The 22,441-nt window shown below is 44.6% G+C and overlaps 1 protein-coding gene across 2 annotated transcripts in view; it reads left to right on the top strand.

The window, feature by feature from the left end:
• Positions 1-22,441, top strand: part of LOC119167773 (uncharacterized) — a 933,880-nt gene that overhangs the window by 866,183 nt on the left and 45,256 nt on the right. Inside the window, exon 5 of one of the 2 annotated variants that reach the window (XM_075891063.1) lies at positions 16,515-16,573. The exons of the other annotated variant lie outside the window; for it this stretch is intronic. Coding sequence (XP_075747178.1) covers positions 16,515-16,573 — 59 coding nt within the window. The remainder of the gene's footprint in view (positions 1-16,514; positions 16,574-22,441) is intronic. 2 annotated transcript variants of the gene reach the window in all.

Genomic DNA, 22,441 nt, shown 5'->3' with positions numbered 1-22,441 from the left:
ACAATAGAGGGCCAAATACAGGATCCTGAGAAACACCGGACGTTACTGCCGGAGGGTATACACGTGCTTATTAACAAAACCGATTGTGAGCAGTCATTTAGAATGGCTTTAATCCACCTAAGAATACTGGGGTAAATATACAAGACAAAAAGGTTGAAAAGAAGAAGCTGATGTGGCACTTTATCAAAAGCTTTCGCGAAGTCTAGAAAGATGGAGTTACTTTGTTGATTACAACCTAAGTTTAAGTGTAAATCGTGAAGGAAGTTAGAGAGCTGTGTTTCGCAGGAGTAACCTTTACAAAAACCATATTGTGAACAATGAAAGAAGTCGGTTGAATCTAGAAAGGCAAAGATTTGTGAATAAAGGGCATGCTTGATGATTTCGCACGGTATATATGCTTGTTAATGATATTCGACGATCATTCAATGATTTTAAAACCTCCGAATACAATTTTCACACGTATTACTACTATAAAATCATCCTGTCTTTCCTTTTTCTGAAACTTAAACGAATAAAAGCAGGCTTTTGTTTATTTCACAAACTGTATTTAAATTATTCTTACTTACACGGCTCCCTGCTTTTCCCACCAATTCGAACTTCGTGCCGTCTCTTCAATTCTTTGAGTGTCCAAAATTTAAAAGATTCCACCAACGATTTTAATAAATCTTTCCTCTCGTTAGCAATTGAGGATTAGAATCGGCTTCCTAATGCAACAGCCAACGAACGAAATACTGTGAAGTTTAAAAACTTACTAGAAACTCATTTTACAATCGCACCGTCGTAATTTCTGTGTAGCCAGTTGCTTTTCTCTCATTTTTTGAACTTGCTATTAGTTGTATAACTAGTCATGTTACTATTATTGCCTTGTAATTCCAATTCTTGAAATTTAACCTACTTTATGTCCTTGATCAGGAATCGCCTTTGTGTATCCTTGTTTGATCCCCACCCCCTAACGAAATACCCGGTCAGGGGCCCTAAGGAGAAAACAAATGATGATGATGACAATAATGACAGCTTACTCCCAGATTTATGAATGAGAACGACCTTTCCTTTTTTCCAGTCATCGTGTGAGAGACCAGTTGAAAGTGACTGGGAATACAAAAGATATAGATAAGCAGTAGAGCTATTCTTGGTATTTAGCAACAACTTTGAATTGATTTCGTTAAAACCAACTGATGATGTGATCTTGAGATGTTTTATACAGATAATTTGCCATCAATGGAAAATACAATGTCACGCACCAAAAGTTCACTAAGAACACGCGTAGATTTTAATACGAGTGGAGGCGTGGCACGATAAATAGTAAATACACTTGCGAAGGCGGTGTTAATTACGCCCACACATTCTGGAATACCTATGACACCACTGTTTTTATTGGCTAGTGTAATCGTGTGTAAGTTTTCTAGGTTAAATACACGCCAAAATATTTTTGGGTTTCGTGTTAGCATACCAAGAAGTTAGTTATGAAAAAACTTGTACTTAGCGTTCTGTATAGATTTTAGGTGTTCGGTTTTTGCTGGGTAGAACTTATCCCACATTAATTGGTTCTTTTTCTATTTGGCAGCTCAAAAGTATCTCTTTTCTTATTTTCTAACCGCTTTAGCGATTCGTTAAACCATGGCTTGTTTATCGTAGCGGGGAAGCTACATATATATATATATATATGCTTATGATTTAGTTCTAGTATTTTGTTCTTGCCGAATAAAATATGTAGCGTCACTAATTTCACACCCTCTTTCATACATCATGAACACTATGTTAGAAACCGGCATTTTTCCTTGAGAACTGAAAATGGCCCGCGTTTGTCCTATTCATAAAGGGGGTGACAGAAATGTATTTTCGAACTACCGCCCAATATCGGTTCTACCGGTACTCTCCAAAGTTTTTGAAGGAATAATACACTTTAGACATGAATGCTTTTTCACTAAGCACCTGATAATCAATAAAGTACAGTATGGGTTTCAAAAGGGTAAGTCTATGGAGTCGGCGCTATTAGATACGAAAGTGGAGATATAAAAAAAACGTGGAAAACAGAACCTACACCATAGATATTTTCATTGACTTGAACAAGGCCTTTGACACAGTCAAACATGATATTCTGATATCTAAGTTGCATGATTATGGTGTAAGTGGCGTGGCAGGTAAACTAATAAAAAGGTATGTTACCGAAAGAAAACAATATGTTAAGGTGGGTAACCTTGTTTCCCCAATGAAAACTGTAAAAAATGGTGTACCGCAGGGTTCAATCCTTGGACCGTTACTATTTATAACATATATTAATGATTTGTGTAACTTTCCACGATCCCCAAAATAATTAAGTACGCTGACGACACCAACACATTTTGTACAGGTAGAATACTCATGCACCTTGAAACTGAAGTAAATGATTACTTACTCAAACGAGAAATATAGCTTCATCAAGATAAGATCATGCTTAATATATCTAAAAGTAAGTACATAGTATTCCAGCCTATCAACAAGCCCTACGAGGATGACATTAACATCTTTTTCGAAAAGCAAAGGCTAGAGCATGTTAAATCAAAAAAATTCCTCGGAGTGTGGTTCCAAGAAAATTTGTCTTGGAATACCCATTTTGATAGTCTCGCATTCGAACTAAGTAAGACTGTTGGGTGCATTTAAAAGAAATCCATTTATATCAACTTGGCTAAAAAAAGATATACTATGCTCTTTTTTATTCGGGTTTAAATTATAGGATGCTAGTCTGAGGCACTACAAGTGAGAAGAATTTGAATGAACTAGAAATCTTAAAGAAAAAAGTTATCCGCCTATTCGATGATTATTATGGCAACCCACTGAAGATGTCTAGCGGTCCATTATTCATAAAACTTGGTATACTCAAAGCAAGACAGGTGTATGAATATAAGCTATTAATTTACAATTATAAAAATAAACTCCACACTATTACGGCACAGGAAGGCGCACTCGAATACTCGCTCCGTAGGCAGCAAATTCGCGTTCCTGCTACTAGGACTGGATATGGTAGAGCCCTAATTGCTTACCGCGCCCCATAGTTTATAAATAATTTAGGTGATCAATTAAATTTTAGCCTCTCATTAACGCAATTCAAATATCACATAAAACATCTTATTTTTTGAGAATAGTAAACATCATATTTCCAATAAGCTTCTGGCTAGGTTCTACATATACTCTCCCCTTTAGGTACAAAACGCGTGCATATGTTAGAGAGTAGTATGTACGTACATATGGGCAGACGAATGTATGAATATATGAGTGCATTATATGAATATATCAATATGTATGTGTTTTTGGATATGTAATGAAAAGAGCGTCAATGTCTGATTCTGTGTGTCTATGCAGCCTATTTTTTGTACTTATATGTCACCTACTTTTGCTTTTATGCTATTTCTGTGTTCTGTTATAATGCTGCTCCTTGTATTGTGATAATTATTATTCAATGTAGCACTGTGTGCTGAACTTTTTTCGCGTAGCGAAGCCACGTCAGGCCGAATGGTCTTTAGCTTAGCTTCGTTTTTCTGTACCTTTTCAGATATAAAGTTTGTTCATTCATAATTCATAACAAAAAAAGAGCCAATTTTCGAGCACTGGACGATTACAAAAGTCTGTCTCAAATAGAGAAAAAACTGCTTAGGTCATTCTTAATACCTTCATAAGTGGCCTTTTCATAAATTATAATTCTTTTTTGTAAGCGTTATGTACTAGCGGGGCAACACTGAAAGTTGCATGAATAACTTTGTGATCGCTTATTTCCCTTAGATATGCGACAGGTGATATGCAGTCTCGGTTGTTAGTTAATATCAAATCTAAAATGTTTGACGAGTCCTGTGCGACACGCGTTGGTTCAGTTATCATCCGCGAGAAGTTAAAGTTGAGGCATACGTCAATAAAGTTAGATGGTTCTGGCCTGCTAGTTTAAGTTGTGTAGCTTTGATGATTGACATGTGGGGTTTAAGGTCCCAAAACCACCATATGATTATCAGAGACACTGTAGTGGAGTGCTGCGGAAATTTTGATCACCTGGGGCTCTTTAACGTGCACCCAAATATGAGCACACGGGCCTACAAGAATTCCGCCTCCAACGGAAATGCAGCTGCCGAAGCCGATATTTGATCCCGCGACCTGCGGGTCTGCAGCCGAGTACCTTAGCCACTTGACCACCGCTGCGGAGCTTGTCTAGTTTTGCCAATTGATGTGAGGATAATTAAAATTTCCAAACAGAACGACGTCTGCATTTGAATGCGATGCACTTTTGTAAGGGTGCTTAGAATGCTGTTCAGTTTGCCCGGGAAGTCGGGGTTACTGTGGGGCGGCCGATAGCAAACGCCTGAAAGTACAGTTCGTGGTACCGTGTGGCAGATCACCCACAACATTTCAATTTCTGTATCCGTGGGAAACGTTGAAGATGATACCTGCTGATTCATGGTCACAAGGACCACGGCCCCAGGTCCATTTTGGCAATCCTTGCGATAGAGGTTAAAGTTAGGCATATGGGCTAGAACGTCACATCACTGATATTGCTATGTAGCCATGTTTTGGTTAGTATAGGTGAATTGCTGGTAGAAGATAATACAATGTTCAACACAAGTTGACACTTCAGCAAAAAACTACGAATATGAGTAGACATTACAGAGAATGCAAGGTTAGCCTGAGGAACTTTGCTATGAGGAGTTTTTGTTTTTTTACAGCGTGTTGAATGTTACTGGCGTTTTTTGGCAGACTGCGAGACTTCTTCATAAGATTATTTCTTTGAGCCAATAGAGAGGGTCTTGTAAGGCAGAAAAAGCGAGCAGATGTCTTTTGGGCAAAAGCCACCAAATGCTTACGAGCATTTCTAACAGAGCGGGAGAAGTCTTTTGCAGTGCTGTAATTTGTTCCTTTTAAGTGGCGCGCATTAGAAAGAACAGCTTCTTTTGTCTTGTAGAAGCTAAACTTAACAATGATAGGGCGACCACGCTCAGCAGACTGACGGCCTAGACGATGAACCCTTTTAAGTTCTTTTGGATCTAATGGAAGGCTAAGACAGCCGCGTCAGTGTTCTACGACCAGTTGTTCTGTTTGGGGGTAACTCTCTGAATTGCTAGGCTCAGGCTGACCATAAAATACATAAGTGCAAGGGGTAAAGCAAGACCTGTTCACTGGGCTGGTCCGGAACCCACCCAAATTGGTTCAAGAGTTTGTGTCAGATGCTACGACAATCGAGAAGACTCTGTAAATGCGTACCCAGAAATACGATGGCCGATTGATGCAAGGCAGCACAGCTTTTTACGCCCTCGGCTCCAACAACATACGTGAAACGATCAGAGAGAACGTGCGAGAAGAGCTACGGAAGCTAATGCCCTCATCGCAACCCCAAGTGGACTTCATTGCGGACATTGTCCGCGAAGAAGTTTGGCAATCGCTGGGAGTTTCCGACGCAACCCCGCCTCAGCAGCAAGACATGAGCTACGCTGCTGCTGCCCGACGCTATACTCCACGTCCACGTCAAGAAGCCGCGCCGCCGCATTTTCGTCGCCAGACACCGCTGCCGCCGGTTTATACCATCCACCGGCCGGCCAGCGCAATGCTCCGAGAAAAACTGACGTGTGGCGTGGCCCCGACCACCGACCTCTCTGCTACCACTGCGTAGAAGCTGACCATACCTACCACCGCTGCCAGTTTTACCAGATAAGTGGTTTCACCATCGATGCGCCACGTCTACAGTAGTGTGAAAGCCCACGTGACATCACCGAATATATCGCCGGAACGCAGAGGACACCCTGAGGATATCCCCATTCACCTTCACCTAACCGTTACACATCACCGCACTATCGTCAGTACACTGGCCCAAACCAGGGCCGGTCCGTTAGCCCTTATCAAAAAACCAAGTGCAGACACCAATGGAGGTGCGGTTGCTGCACGACGAACTGTCGATGATCGTCCTCCTCCTCCGACGACGCCACGACGTAACTTCAAGAACCCACCGTCACCTCAATGTAGCCGCGACGTCAAAATTCCGCGACCAGAAGTCCTGATTACGCAACGTCGAAACAGTGGTGCAAACCGTCGTAGCCGTGATCCGACGTAGCGACCCAACCGCAATACTAGGCGACGAACTAATGACCTCGACATTCTCACCTACGGCCACAGCGTCACAGCTCTCGTCGACAACGGAGCTGACTATTTCGTCATCAGTGGGACTTTCGCCGCGAAGTTGAAGAAAGTTAGGACCGCTTGGGAAGGCCCTGAAATTCGTACAGCCGGAGGTCACCTAGTGACACCAACGGCAATCTGCGCAGCTAGAGTGACCAACATATTTGCACAGCGCAAGACTACGACTACTCATAGTCTTGCACTGTGCAAATATGTTGACTTCTAATCACCAGCTAGCCCAAGCATCTGTCTTAGAGTGACCATTAACAGCCGCATTTATCCCGCAAGCTTCGTTGTACTGCAGCATTGCTCGAGAGATATCATTTTCGGAATAGACTTCTTGAGCCTCCACAATGCGGTTATCGACTTGATAAAAAAAGCACTGCCACCGCACATGCCGTCAGGAAGGCACACCTTGAATGTGCTGGAAGACCAAGTCACCGTTCCTTCTCGCTTCAGCGTCAGCATTTTCGTCGGCACTCAAGAATCTTGAGAGGTGCAAGGCGTCGTTAAAGGCGACCAACACCTGTTGTACAATCGTGAAATTTGCGTCGCCAAAGGAACAGCCGAGCTACGAGAAGAGGAAGCAAGAGTGATGCTCACGAACTTCAGCAACGAGTACAAGCACGTGAGCAAAGGCACGACGGTTGCTTACATCGAAGACCTACTCGCAGCCGGCAACGCTATCGCCCTCATCAATTCCGCCAAGTCTACTTCGACGTATGAAAACCTTCATCCAGCAGCTCGGAAGCCTTCTATTAAAATAAAAGAACTGCTTTTCGTCGTCATCGAAAATTCGACAGTCTCTTGTCGCGAAACATCGAATTGTAATAGAATAAAATGCCAGGCCTCTCCGTCAGAGTTCGCACATAGTTTCGACACGAGAACGTGAGGCCATAAAAACAAGTCGACGAAATGCTCCGTGACCACATTATCCAGCCTTCAAAGAGTCCACGGGCGGCACCGGTGGTGGTAGTGAAAAAAAAAGGGTGGAACACTACGCCTCTGCGTTGACTTTCACCCACTCAATAAGATAACGAAGAAGGACGTATACCTTTTCCCGAATAAATGACGCTGTCACACCTGTCCCGTTAATTAGGGAGGCGATCGCCGGGCTAATTCCAAGGGCCGAAGTATTGGCCCTCCGAACCGCACCACGAAAGCGTGGACAATTTAGAAGTGGTCCTTTTTGGCGCGCCAGCGGACGCCGGCTGTGGCCCAAAGAACAAGTCAGAGCCGAGAGTTGATAATCAAAACAAATATTATATTCTCAAAAATGGCAGATCGAAAACAACACACAAGAATGCACACTCCACAATAGTTACATACAATACGTCACCAATCAACAACGTACTACACAGTACAATCAGCCACACTCAAAACAACGGACACAGACAACGATACGCACTACAATGCAGTCGCATGCATTGAACAACCAAGACACTTAAAGACTAAAGAGATAGAAAACCTATTCAGTCCAAAGTTCTTGGAACCAAAGTCTAGATGATACTCTTCCGAGAATCACTCACTCAAAGTCCAGCGTTGTTGTCGTTCCGCAGCCCTCGAAGTTTCTCTTCCAGGAAACCTCCCGTCTTCAATTGGCCACTCTTCAAACTTCAACTTCTTCGCCGGAACACGTCGGCTTCACACCCGCAGCTGTTGCCACGGGTCTTCGCTCGATAGCGGTAAACACACACTCTTGCCGGTAGCTCGAGTCGTCACCCCTCAGGTGGAAATCCTCTTCACCTCCGGCCTCGTCCCTACGGACCAAAACTTCGCCGACTACACGGCGGAATCCCTACGCGCTCTGGCGCTCACTTCCGTCTCCTCCTGATCTCTCATCTCGGCTGCTCGGTTAAATACCTTGCGCGCGACATTCCAGACGGTTCTCCTCATTTCGTCGGCGCGATACGCAGCGAAAGCTGGGGAGAGGTGCGAGACGGTTCGACTGCCCTCCCCGGAGGATGATTCAACTCGGTATGACCCCGCCCCGTTCGTTCTAGAAAAATCGCGGGCTTGCTGGGCCGCCGATGCGGGGTGAGGAGGTTCGTCTGCGACGCCACGCTTCCGCGGGGAGAGCGCGCGCCCGGGGAGCCTTGGACGTTTACTTTCTTTCTTTTTTTTTCTTTTGACCTCGCGGCGTTTCTCCCGCCCGTTGTCGCAAGAATTTGGCGGCGCGCTCTTTTTTAGCGCTCGTTCTGTGACACTGCCCCCCACTTTAAGAATATTATCTCATAATATTCAAAACCACACAAACGAGCGCGAACAGTCACCACACATTCTCACAGACTGTAACACAATCCGTCGCTCATGACACTTCACATTCACAATATATCACTCAATACGATTGGACATTGTAATTCAATTACACAACACGTGAAAACACAACCACAAGCACATGAGTACAACACTCCACCACACATTCCCAATAATACAAATGTACAAAGTTCTCTCACTACAACAATGGTACAATACTATACATCACATCACAGAACAACACTTCGACACTTGTGACACAGCATACCACAACATTAACACAACATATGGCACTCAACACTGCCAAACACATTCTGCTTTGACCTCAGCACTTATCCTGAGTACTTCGAGCAGCGCTTGCGCCCCTTTTTGCGGTGCTCGCTCGATCTCTTCTTGTGTTTCCACGTTCTGTTTCGGCGAGCCCTTTCCAACGACGATATCTGAGGCGTCGTCTCAGCCAACGTTGTCTCTTCCGACACCGTTAACGCGTCATTACATTCGACGGGTCCTGTCTGTTTATTTACCCGCTTTATCATGCCTCTACATTTTGCCCGGCTGGCCAACTCCGTCTCCTTTACACTGTCGGTCGGTTGAGGTCGTGCCGACGTAAGTCCGGTTGCTCGGCCCGTGAACTTATTCGACACGATCGTCTTCTCCTTCGCTGTCTCTTGCGCCGCAGCTTCACCTTGGGCTCTAGTGAGATCCGTCACGGGATGTTCCTCCACTGTATCTCGCGGCTGCTGTGTTGGCGAGGGCTCTATCTTCGGGTCTTCTCCCAAACATTCTGGATCACTTGGCCCTCGCGCCCCGTCGATGTTTCCGATGACAAGGTCATACAGGGGGGTCGTCATGCATAAAGCCGTAACCTTCCCGCTGAAGTACGGGGTTTCAACCTCAATTTCTGCTTCGGGAAGCAGCCGAACTGTACGGTCAATTAGGCAAACCGGTTTCGTTCTGCCTGTCAACTCACTTTCCCGTACCAAATTTCTCCGCACGATAACAGTGGAACTGCCGGTATCTCTTAACACCGTAATCTTTTTGCCCGCAACTTTTCCAGGCAGCGTTGGCATTCCTTTCGTAACACCGGGTGGCTGTTTTGACATTACAGCACCCACAATAGGAATTTTCTCCCCATTCTTCAACTCTACGAATCCATCGGTGACGGCATTATTATCAGATTTCGGTGCCGCTTGCACACAAGATACCTGGTGAGTTTGACTCACTCCGTTCCGACATGCATCTGCTTTGTGCACAGTCTGACCACACTTGAAACATTTTACTGCCGTAGGGCTCGTAAAGATTGTTCGACAGTTTTTCGCGCGATGACCCACTCGGTCGCACAGAAAACATCGCGGAATGCTCTCTGGTGCACGCTTCTTTTCTTCGGGAGCCAATTTCTTCGACTCATCGGGACAATCTTTCTTGACCTTGGCCAAATTAGTGCCACCTTGCGCTTCCAAGAATTGATCAGCCAATTCAAGCATTCCTTCAAGTGACTCAGCCTTCCTCTCTTTCAAGTACAGCGACAGACTTGGGTGGCAACTAGTAAGAAATTGTTCTTTAATTAGGAGCTCTCTAAGTTCATCGTACTCCTGCGCTGTCCCTGAAAGTTCAATCCATCTGTCGAAATAATGACAAAGTCGGGCGGCATACTGCGTAGCCGTCTCCCCATCAGCTGGTTTTCCTGTCCAAAATCTGTCCCGGAATCCTTCTACGGTAAATCTAAATCGCTTCAGCAAAGCAGCTTTCACCTTTGCATAGTTGGCTGCATCGGTCGGCGTCAGCCTACCGTACACACTGAGCGCTTCACCACTCAAGCAAGTACTCAAAGCAGTTGCCCATTGATGTTCCGGCCAATTCTGGCACTTCGCAATCGTCTCAAATCGGTGAAGGTACGCGTCAAGGTCGTCCTTCCTTTCATCAAACGCTACGAGCAGCTTGCTTGGGTTCAAGCGGAAGCCGTGATCTTCCCGTTCGCTGCTTTCAACTCTAGCTTGGACGGGACTTTCGCTTCGCTGTTGCAAACGGAGCCGCTCGAGTTCCATCTCGTGCTGCCGCTGCCGTTCCCTTTCAGCCATCTCCGCTTCTCTTTCTTCTCTCGCCCTTTCGGCTGCCAACTTTTCTCTCTCCAGCTCCAACTTCAATTGCTGCTCTCTTTCTTCCTTCAGCTGTCGTTCTTTTGCCTCTCTTTCTTCTTTCAGCTGTCGCTCCTTTGCTTCTTTTTCTTCTCTCGCCCTTTCAGCGGCCAGCCTTTCTCTCTCCAACTCAGCTGCCTTTTCTTCCTTGGCCCTCTCTGCCGCCAACCTCTCTCTCTCCACCTCAGCTTCTTTTTCCGCTTTGGCTCTTTCGACCACCAACCTCTCTTTTTCCAGCTCGGCTGCTTTTTCTTCTTTGGCTCTCTCTTTTTCTTCTTTTTCCTTCTGGGTGACCCACTTCCGTAGTTCGGCGCCAGAAAGACCCATCTTTTCACCAAGAGCAACTAACCTTTCGAGATCCATTGTGTCTCGCAACTCGCAACTAAAACCTTGCCGCGTGCAAAAAGTATCTGCCTAAATCAGTCTATCGGAACACTCCCCTGCACTCGTTAACGAGAACACTGAACAACACACAAAATCGTTCCGATAGCACTATCAACAACTCGAGGCTCTTTCTCACTACTTTGGACACACTGTGCACCAAAAGGTACTGTCGCGGACGCCAGATTAATTGTCACACCTGTCCCGTTAATTAGGGAGGCGATCGCCGGGCTAATTCCAAGGGCCGAAGTATTGGCCCTCCGAACCGCACCACGAAAGCGTGGACAATTTAGAAGTGATCCTTTTTGGCGCGCCAGCGGACGCCGGCTGTGGTCCAAAGAACAAGTCAGAGCCGAGAGTTGATAATCAAAACAAATATTATATTCTCAAAAATGGCAGATCGAAAACAACACACAAGAATGCACACTCCACAATAGTTACATACAATACGTCACCAATCAACAACGTACTACACAGTACAATCAGCCACACTCAAAACAACGGACACAGACAACGATACGCACTACAATGCAGTCGCATGCATTGAACAACCAAGACACTCAAAGACTAAAGGGATAGAAAACCTATTCAGTCCAAAGTTCTTGGAACCAAAGTCTAGATGATACTCTTCTGAGAATCACTCACTCAAAGTCCAGCGTTGTTGTCGTTCCGCAGCCCTCGAAGTTTCTCTTCCAGGAAACCTCCCGTCTTCTATTGGCCACTCTTCAAACTTCAACTTCTTCGCCGGAACACGTCGGCTTCACACCCGCAGCTGTTGCCACGGGTCTTCGCTCGATAGCGGTAAACACACACTCTTGCCGGTAGCTCGAGTCGTCACCCCTCAGGTGGAAATCCTCTTCACCTCCGGCCTCGTCCCTACGGACCAAAACTTCGCCGACTACACGGCGGAATCCCTACGCGCTCTGGCGCTCACTTCCGTCTCCTCCTGATCTCTCATCTCGGCTGCTCGGTTAAATACCTTGCGCGCGACATTCCAGACGGTTCTCCTCATTTCGTCGGCGCGATACGCAGCGAAAGCTGGGGAGAGGTGCGAGACGGTTCGACTGCCCTCCCCGGAGGATGATTCAACTCGGTATGACCCCGCCCCGTTCGTTCTAGAAAAATCGCGGGCTTGCTGGGCCGCCGATGCGGGGTGAGGAGGTTCGTCTGCGACGCCACGCTTCCGCGGGGAGAGCGCGCGCCCGGGGAGCCTTGGACGTTTACTTTCTTTCTTTTTTTTTCTTTTGACCTCGCGGCTTTTCTCCCGCCCGTTGTCGCAAGAATTTGGCGGCGCGCTCTTTTTTAGCGCTCGTTCTGTGACAGACGCCCCTGATCGACTCCACAACGCCAAATACTTTTAGTTGATGGACCTCAAGATAGACTATTGGCAGATCGAAGTAGACGAGAGAGACCGAGATAAGCCTGCGTTTATAACACAAGACGGCCTTTCCGAGTTTAAGGTCATGTCCTTCGGTCTTTGCTTGGCACTGCGACTTTTTAACGCGTTATGTATGCAATGCTGGCTGGATTGAAGTGGCAGACTTTTCTCGTTTAGTTGGACGACGTCGTCATGTTTTCCTCAATCTTCGATGACCATCTTCGGCACCTCGAAGCTGTACTTCAAGCCATTAAGACTTCCGGACTCACACTGAAGCCAAAAAAGTGCCGTTTCGCGTACGAGGAACTTTTGTTCTTGGGCTACGTGATAAGAAAGTCTGGAGCAACACCCGATCCGCAGAAAACAACCGCCATCTTTTGCATTTCCGCCGGCCGCCGACAAGAAGGCCGTGCACCGATTTCTCAGCCTGAGCTTCTAAACTGGCACTTCATGAGAAACTTTGCCTGCATCGCCGAGTCACTCACTAACTTTACCAGGACTGACGTCGAATTCAAATGGGAAACCACACAGGAACTGTGGGGTTTGTGTAACTAAAACAACGCCTGTAGATGCTCCCGATACTCGCACATTTCGACGAAAACGCCGAAACAGAAGCGCACACTGACGCAAGCAGCGTAGAAGTCAGCGCCATTCTTGTGCAGAGAACTGACAGACTGGAAAGGGTTATCAGTTACGCTAGTTAGTCGCTATTCAAGATAAACAGCAATTATTCTACCACAGAAAAGGAGCGCCTTGCCATAATCTGGGCGACGTCGAAGTTTGGTCCTTGCCTCTACGGCAGGCCCTTCAAAGTTGTGAGCGGCCATCACGCCTCGTGTTGGCTTTCTAACTTCAAGGACCCTTCAGGTCGCCTTGTCCGATGAAGTCTCAGACTTCAAGACTATTACGTTACTGTCATTTACAAGTCGAGCAAAAAAGACTTCGACGTTGACTGCCTGTCGTGAGCCCCCGTGGACCCACTACCATCCGAAGACCAAAATGATGACTGCTTCTTGGGAATGATAACTTCCGACGACTTCACTGAGCGCCAGCGGGCTGATCCGGAACTTATCAGCCTAATCAAATACCTCGAGGGCAGGACCTCCGTTATTCCGAAGGTGTTCAAACGAGCACTTACGTCTATTTCATTGCGAAACAGACTTCTCGCCGCTTCGAGCCAAGTAACGTCTTGTGGCGCCTTCAGCTCAGCGACCAGAACTCCTCCAGGCCCTGCACTATGATCCAACGGGAGGACACTTTGGTGTTTCCCGCACACTCGCGAGGTTACAAGAAAGGTACTACTGCCCATGCATTACCGCCGCCGTCACCCATTACGTGAAGACATGTCAAGACTGTCAGCGACGCAAGACACCGCCGACAAGGTCAGCAGGCTTTCTTCAGCCGATCGAACCTCTTCTCCGACCGTTCCAACAAATCGGGATGGACCTACTCGGGCCATTCCTGCTGTCCACTTCGGGAAACAAATGAATAGTCGTAGCCGACTACCTCACCCGCTACGCCGAAACAAAAGCTCTACCGAAAGGTAGCGCTGATGAGGTAGCCAAGTTCGTCTAGAACATCGTCTTTCGTCATGGCGCCTGAGAGGTTGTCATCACCGACAGAGTTGTGGCCTTTACTGCTGATTTGACTCAAGCGATCTTGAGACATAGCAAGGCAAGCCACCACCGCACCACCGCCTACCATCCACAGACAAGCGGTCTCACCGAGCGGCTAAAGAAGACAATCGCCGACATGCCGGCTATGTACGTCGACGTCGAGCACAAGGCGTGGAATGAAATCCTCCCGTACGTGAGCTTCACGTACAATATGGCCGTCGACGAAACGACGCAGATAACGCCGTACAAGTTGGTTAATGGAAGGAGCCCGGTAACGACGCTTGACGCTAAATCAAATAAAAGCAAATCATTTATTTCCCAGAAAGAAACAGGTTCTGAAGAGGTCCACTGGCTGAAAGCTGTTTATAGACAGCTTGACGAGGCCAGCGGCCCCTATACAAGGCAGGTGAGAGAAAGACAAACATGCGTATAACAATAAAGACCATAAGCTAACATTACAATACCAAATACGGTGTAAGAAAAACATACATATACATTACTGCAAAACATCCTGATACCTGCATAGCACAGAAAATTACATAAATGTGAGCGAAAAAAAACAACATCGTGCCAATGAGCCTTCAGTTACCGAAAGAAATCGTTTATTACGACTACAATTTCTTTACCAATTAATTAAAGGCCATTATAAGCTTGATGTTTCCAACATCATTTCCTTTTCTTCTGGGTACGCCACCCGCCAAAGGCATCAACTTACAATAACCCCTTTCCGGTCCCGAAATAACTGCTTCAAATATTCCTTTTTTCCTCGTACAGTAACTCAGTGGAATGTAATAACCAAGTGATGGAGCCGTCCTTAGAGTTGTTTGCAGCAAATTTGACCTGATTGTTTACATCATGCTGTTCTATTTTTTTGTTTGTTTGTTTGGTTTATGCAATCTTGAGTGCCAACATTGTGAAAATTATATCTGTAACCACCCTGCTAAAACCTCTGTAATAGGGATTGCAGTATGAATAAATAAATAAATAAATAAATAAACACAAAAGAAAATCTAGCAACCATAACATCAATAATGCCAAAATAAAAATAAAAATAAAAAGTGTTCAAAAAATATCAGGGAAGAGATATATAAATTTGTTTCTTGTACATGTCCTGCATCATACAATGTCATGTCAGACAAACAAAATTATACAGCCGCTATGTTTGATACATGTTTTTAATCATATAAGCTATTCGGTACAGCATGGATGCACACACTAAAAAATTTAATCGTACTATCGTACAGACAGCCCATTTTACAACGTCAAAAGGTTAGCCTACATTTACAAAAAAGGATCGTAGTTCTCTTAATCATAAATTGTTTATCTGACTGTATTTATTGAGAATCATCGGTGGATCTTAATGCAAAGCTTGGGATTAGTAATTATTGCGATACCTCGGAAGAATCAAAACATCACTGCCTCTTGCTCTTAACAAAACATTTTTTTTCCGTTATTGAGTGGTATCTTTAATAAATCGTTTAAACGAAAGTGAAAGGAAATAGCAGGATCGATTAATGCAAAAGACATACGCATATTTTACTTTAAGATACTGTAGTCTCGACAGACAAGTTGTGCTGTTGACAAATAATCTAAAGTAGCGACTTGTCCAATAACTTTTTTCTGCATGGTCTGAAGTTTCGTTATGTTAGTTTTGTCGGGGACCCACACCAAACTGCAGTAATTCATGTGCGAAAAAAGAGCATGGTATATTTGCAGTTTCACCTTTGTGGGTAAGATATGTCTACAGCGAGCTAGCACACCAACTACACTAGAGGCTTTTTTGGAGATTTCAACAACGTGTTCGTTACAGCTGGGGGTTTGTTGAAAACGTGACGCCATGAATTCTATGTTCATCTACAAAATGAATGTCTTCACCTGCGTAAGTTAACGCTTGTGTTGATGAGAATATTTTGTTTTTAGCTCGGAATATGATGTCTTTTATTTTCAGTGGATTATGTTCAGCAATTTTTTAGACCTTAAGAAAAGATTGTTCAATAGCTTATTACACTGATAACTAGCTCATTGCGTCTGGACCTGAAAAAAGTAATTTCGTGTCACCAGCATATATAACAAAGCTCACACTGGGATCAATATCCAGGATGTCATCTATGTAAGCATTAAATATTAGCCGCCCCAGTACGCTTTCCTGGGGCACACATTTTAGAACAAGTAAATATGATGATGTATGAGTGCTTAATTGAACGCATCGCTGTCTACTTTGCAAGTAAGACTTTATCAACTGAAGTGACGTACCACGGATTCGGTATGATTCTAGCTTAAGCAGTAAAACAGTATAATTAATGCAGTCAAAAGCCTTGCTGAAATCAAGAAAAACAGCTAACGTGAAAAGATTTCATTCAAAATTTTGCAGTATCATTTCTTTATGTGTTAATAGCGCCGTCTTTGTTGACCTTTTTTTTTTACTAAAACCAAACTGAAAGTCAGTTAATATATTTCTACAGCAGAAGAAAGCAGATATACGCATGTCGACTAATTTTTCTAATTCCTTAGAAAACATAGGAATAATTGCTATAGGTATATAATTAGTCACCAGGTTACTGTCACCCCCCTTGAACAACACGGTCACTCTGCTTATTTTCATATCTTCTGGAAAAAAAGTGCCGCCATATCCACGAAGTGGATGATGATGAGTTGGCGAAGCTCTGGAGGAAAACCTGGTAAGCCATGAATCTTCCGTACATTTTGCCTACTCGATTTTATTACAATGCTCCCCCTAGCGTACGTCGCCGCACTAAATCGAACGATTGCCTTCCACCAATGACACGTGCCATATGTGACATCATTCCTATTTTATAACATCTCGCATCTTTCATCATCAACTACAAGTACTGCCGTCTAGTTTATAACATCATGCATCTTTTCACCATCAGCTACAGGTCCCGCCATCTAGTGAGCACTGAAAAAACTAAACGAGAGGTGGATACATGCAGGAGACGGTGCCGCCATCTAGTGAACCCTGCACGAACTAAACGAGAGGAGGTGACATACGGGAGACGGTACCGCCATCTAGTGGACACTGCAAGAACTAAACGAGAGGTGGCTACATACAGGGGATGCACAGCCCACGCCTTAAGGAGCTTCGCCCCTAAAACACCCGACTCAAGTATCAATGTAAAAATGTGCCTGAGCGTGATAGTAATGCATTTTAAGACACATTCGATAGGTTTTATTTGAATGTTGTCAATGTCTAGGGCCTTACTGTCCTTTAGGTTCATGAATGTCGTGCAAATTTCTTGTTCATTCGTTCGTGCTAGAAAAATACTGTCGAGGGGTTTATTTCCTGTTGTAGCCCTGAAAGAGTCTGCCTGCAAAGGCACACCCACATTGACAAATTGATTATTCAAGTGATCCACAAGTTATTTACCAGCGAGCTCAGCATTGTCAATGGTGATCTTAGCTGGTACAAAGCCCCGCTTACCGCGACCAAGCACATAATTAATTAAGCGCCAAACAAAGCCAGGCGATTTCTGGGTGCTTTCAGCAAACTTTTTCTCGTACTAAGCCACTTTAGCTCACTTAAGCTCCCGATTCAGCTTGTTACGTGTTTTTTAAACTCTGCCAAATCTGTCAGCACTCTTGATTTCAAGAATAAGTTGTGCAGTTTATTCTTAAGTTGTATCATACTAGCAAGAGAGGAGGTCACCCATGGTTTACGTATTTTTTTCGATAGTTGAACTTGCTTCACTAGGAAGTGTTTTGCGTACATACGTACAAAGACAGCAAAAAATTTTCGATAGGCTTCGTCTGCACAAGTTAAGTTGAAAAAAAAAGACCAATCATGTTCACAAATATCCTACTTGAAAGACTCTAAAACTGTGGTTTGCATCGCATACAGTTTACATTGCGTACTGTTCACAATACATCTGCTTAATATTCGTCTAGTGGGAATAACACATAAATACCGTGCAATCATCACTTGTATCTCATGACACTGTTTCACAGTGAAACATACTGGCTTCAATATTTGTTATGTATAAGTGAAGGCACAAAACAGATAATGGTGTAACACGTATTGCTGTGGAAATGACATTCCTAATTCCAGCACATTGAGCATGTTCGAAAAATCCGTGGGCACGAGGGAGCGGCAGGCATGTGTTCGTCACTGACCAAGCCGCTGCTTTTTGTTGTGCAGTCTTTCCTGGTTGGCGCATGGCTTCTACCACAGCATGACGCATCGACTGTTCCAGTCCTGCAAGTTCAGCTGGTGCCTCCGGCGCCGATTATCGACGAGCCATGCTTTCGTCACCAACCGGATCTTGAAACCACTTTCAAGCCCTTACTTGACAAGCAAGCGTCATCGACATGGTCAACACTAGACACCGACTACTTAAAGGACGGGCATCGTACGCCAGCCTTTAGCGGGCACGAGGGAGCGGCAGGCATGTGTTCGTCACTGACCAAGCCGCTGCTTTTTGTTGTGCAGTCTTTCCTGGTTGGCGCATGGCTTCTACCACAGCATGACGCATCGACTGTTCCAGTCCTGCAAGTTCAGCTGGTGCCTCCGGCGCCGATTATCGACGAGCCATGCTTTCGTCACCAACCGGATCTTGAAACCACCTTCAAGCCCTTTCTTGACAAGCAAGCGTCATCGACATGGTCACCACTAGACACCGACTACTTAAAGGACGGGCATCGTACGCCAGCCTTTAGTGGGCACGAGGGAGCGGCAGGCATGTGTTCGTCACTGACTAAGCCGCTGCTTTTTGTTGTGCAGTTTAGTGAAATTCCGTCACTGTACTGTAAACGTTCTAGTAACGTTTGCCTGCTGCTCTTTCCGTGCCCAAGTGTCCTTTGCGAGATGTTTTGTGAATGCGTTCTTGTATCAAAACAGTTGCTGCTTTGCGGCGATGTGGAGACGAATCCGGGGCCTAATTCGGAAGTCCTAGCAGCTATCGCCAATCTTTCCGCCAAACTGGAGTCGCGTCACGCTGATGTTTTGCAGCAATTTGCTGACCTTAAAAAGAATCAAGAAAATTTGACACGAACGGTCTCCGAGTTAGCAACTAGGATGGACGCTCTTGAGTCAGTTGCCGATACCCTTGACCGCGGACCATGTGCCGCTGTCATAACAAACATTGTTTCTGCCGCTGTCCAAAGCGAAAATGCGGAATTGAAGTCAAGGATGGACGAGCTTGAAGACCGGTCTAGAAGGGACAACCTTATCTTTTATGGAATAGCTGACAATGAAACGGAGACATGGGAGCAATCTGAAGCACACGTGTGTAACCTAGCCTCTCAGCTTGAAATGCAAAGTTCTGAACTTTCTGGTAGTATCTCGAGAGCACATAGGTTAGGCGCTCTTTCAGCCACAAAAATTCGACCCCAGTCGTCAAGTTTTCTTCTTCCAAAGTGAGGGACCGCATCCTTTCACGAAAAGCCAAACTTAAAAGCTCAGGCGTGTCAGTGGGGGAGGACTTTTGCCGAACCACTCGGCAGTCGCGCAAGAAGCTAATTGAATTTGGCAATGCAAGCGGTCAGCGTTTTTCACTGCGTAACAGCAAACTTGTAATGAACAAGAAAACGTACGTATACTGCGCGGCGACCGATGAGGTTTGTGACGTCACTCCTAACCAAGTGTCACATGCATCGAGCGGTAGCGCGTCAGTGCATACTCCCCGCGCCAGTCCCCATCCATAGCTATCTTCATCGCAGCCACATGTCGAGCACGTGTCTGTACTTTTAACAAATACATGGAGCATGATGAACAAGCGGGTGCAGTTATCCTCTACAATTGATTCATGTTCAACAGATATTATTGTTTGTACAGAGACTTGGCTGTCAGCCAAAATAAAGAACAGTGAAATATTTGAATGCGAAAAATCGTACAACATTTATCGTTACGACCATGACGTACGTTCTGGGGGAGGTGTATTGATTGGTGTCAGCAGTGCTTTGAAATCCTATGTGGTTAATGCATCTTCCGGCCTAGAACTTATCTGTGTACGAATCTGTCTGCCAAACCAAGATTTCATTCTGTGCGCATGTTACCGGTCGCCCACCGCCTCGCCATCGTTTTCTGACGAACTACATGATGTTTTAAACAGTGTCGTTATTAGTTACCCGAATTTGCCCTTATTTTTTTTTGGGAGACTTCAACCTACCAAACATAAAGTGGCAAAGCGATATTGTAACCCTTACTCAAAATTCGTCTGAGTGTGCTGAATTTATAAACGTATGTTCTGACTTCAATCTAACCCAACTCGTACACAAACCCACACGCACTACAGCTACTTGTTCCAACACCTTAGACTTGATCCTAACAAACAAGCCAGACTTGGTTACTTCCCTTAGTTACCTTCAAGGAATAAGTGATCATTCCATGTTACACTTTAATCTAAAGGCACGTGTTTCTTCTAACAAAAGTATTAAAACCATCCGGGATTTCTCTAGAGCAGACATCAGGTCAATAACAGAAGAAATGTAGCAATTCGTCGATGAATTCATGACGAACTTTGAAGAACGATCAATAGAAGAAAACTGGTCTATTTTTAGAAATAAACTTTTATATTCAGCTGACCGTTACGTTCCACAAAGAAATGTCCGCACTAATCCCCGTTCGCCATGGTTCAATGCTACACATCGACGCTTACGCAACAAAAAGAAGCGATTGTTTCGCTCTGCCAAGAGAGTAGACAGACTCAGCCGTTGGTCCGAGTACCAAAATGCTAACGCCGAATACCTCCATGAAGTATCTAATGCAAAAAATTCTTACTTTAACGTTACTCTTCCCTCTTATCTACAAAACAATCCACGAAAATTTTGGTCTCTTGTGAACGGTAACAAAAACAAGATAATGCAATTAACACACTGTGGCGAACCTGTTCCAAGTAATGAATGTTGCAAGCTTTTAAACGATGCATTTTGTTCAGTTTTTCGGCGCAGTTTTTCGTCTTCTGTTCCAACAGCCCCTAGCCATAATTTTTTTCCTATGGACTATATTGTAATAGATTGGGTAGGAGTTAGAAAACTGATCAACAACTTGAATATGTCTTCTTCTGCGGGTCCTGGTGCCATAAATTCCAAAATATTGAAATGTACAAAGTTGTACTCATCACTAATGTTTTCGAAGATTTTTCATCAGTCTTTGCAGTGTTCATCCCTACCTGGCGACTGGAAAAAGGGCAAGGTGGTTCCAGTTCACAAATCAGGTAACACTAATTCACCGGAGAACTACCGTCCCATTTCACTAACGAGCATTCCATGTAAAATATTAGAGCACATAATATATTCACATTTAGTTAGTTTTCTCAAAGAAAATTCCTTTTTCAACAACTGTCAACACGGCATCAGGAAGATGGTGTCATGCGACACCCAGTTTTTGTCCTTTACTAACGACCTGTTTGTTAACGCTGATCAAGGTTTCAATACTGACTGCATTTTTCTTGATTTTGCGAAAGCATTTGACACTGTATCTCACGACTTACTAATTCTGAAGCTTACCAAACTCAACATTGACCCTAATTTTCTCTCTTGGATTAAAGACTTTCTTTCTAACCGAACCCGGTACGTAACCGCTAATGACTGTTTATCCCCCTCTTGTGCTGTAACGTCTGGCGTACCTCAAGGGTCAGTACAGGGGCCGTTGCTCTTTCTTATTTACATTAACGATCTTCCCGCCTGCATCACTTTTTCAACCATTAAGCTCTTTGCTGATGATTGTGTATTGTATCTGAAAATTTCTACCCCAGCTGACACCTTGAAACTTCAAACCGATCTTAACATTCTATCCGAGTGGTGTAATAAATGGCTCATGCGTCTTAACGTGTCCAAATACAAATACATGCGAATTTCGCGTCGTGATAATACTGCTAACGCGTGCACGTCTAGTCTTCATGCCGCTTCTTTATCACACGTCGATTCATATAAATACCTCGGTCTTCATATCACAAATAATCTGTCTTGGCAGATGCATGTTAACTATGTAACTAACAACTCTAACCGCATGCTCGGATATTTACGTCGCAATTTTTCATCTGCACCTTCATCACTAAAACTAACTCTTTACAAAACGCTAGTACGTCCGAAATTAGAATACGCATGCGCCATCTAGGATCCTTCCAAACATACTCTAATCCTCGCCCTCGAATCGATTCAAAACCGCGCAGCTCGTTTTGTATTTTCTAACTACTCCCGCCATTCTAGCGTAACTGCAATGAAGATGTCGCTAAACTTGCCTGATCTGTCGTTGCATCGTAAATGTTCTCGGCTTTCACTTTTTCACAAAATATTTCATCACAACCCCATTTTAAAAGAACAGCTTTTCACAAAGCCCTCCTACAATTCATCCCGTTTGGATCATGGTTTAAAAGTTAGTGTGCCATCTAGTCGAACTAATCTTTATTATGACTCTTTCATTCCACGAACAAGCAGGGACTGGAACCACCTTCCCGCCGCCATCGCCTCCATCACAGATGTAATATAACTTCAAGGTCATCAACCACCAAGAAGTGCTTTGAATGTATTGTTTCGCGTTTTAGTTGTGAAACCCCACTCCTTTCTGTAATGCCCTCGGGCCCTGAAAGTAA

This window comes from Rhipicephalus microplus, chromosome 3 (assembly GCF_043290135.1).
Source record: "Rhipicephalus microplus isolate Deutch F79 chromosome 3, USDA_Rmic, whole genome shotgun sequence".
NCBI lineage: Eukaryota > Metazoa > Arthropoda > Arachnida > Ixodida > Ixodidae > Rhipicephalus > Rhipicephalus microplus.
The sequence above is the reverse complement of the archived record's forward strand: the minus strand, read 5'-3'. Positions and strand labels throughout refer to the sequence as shown.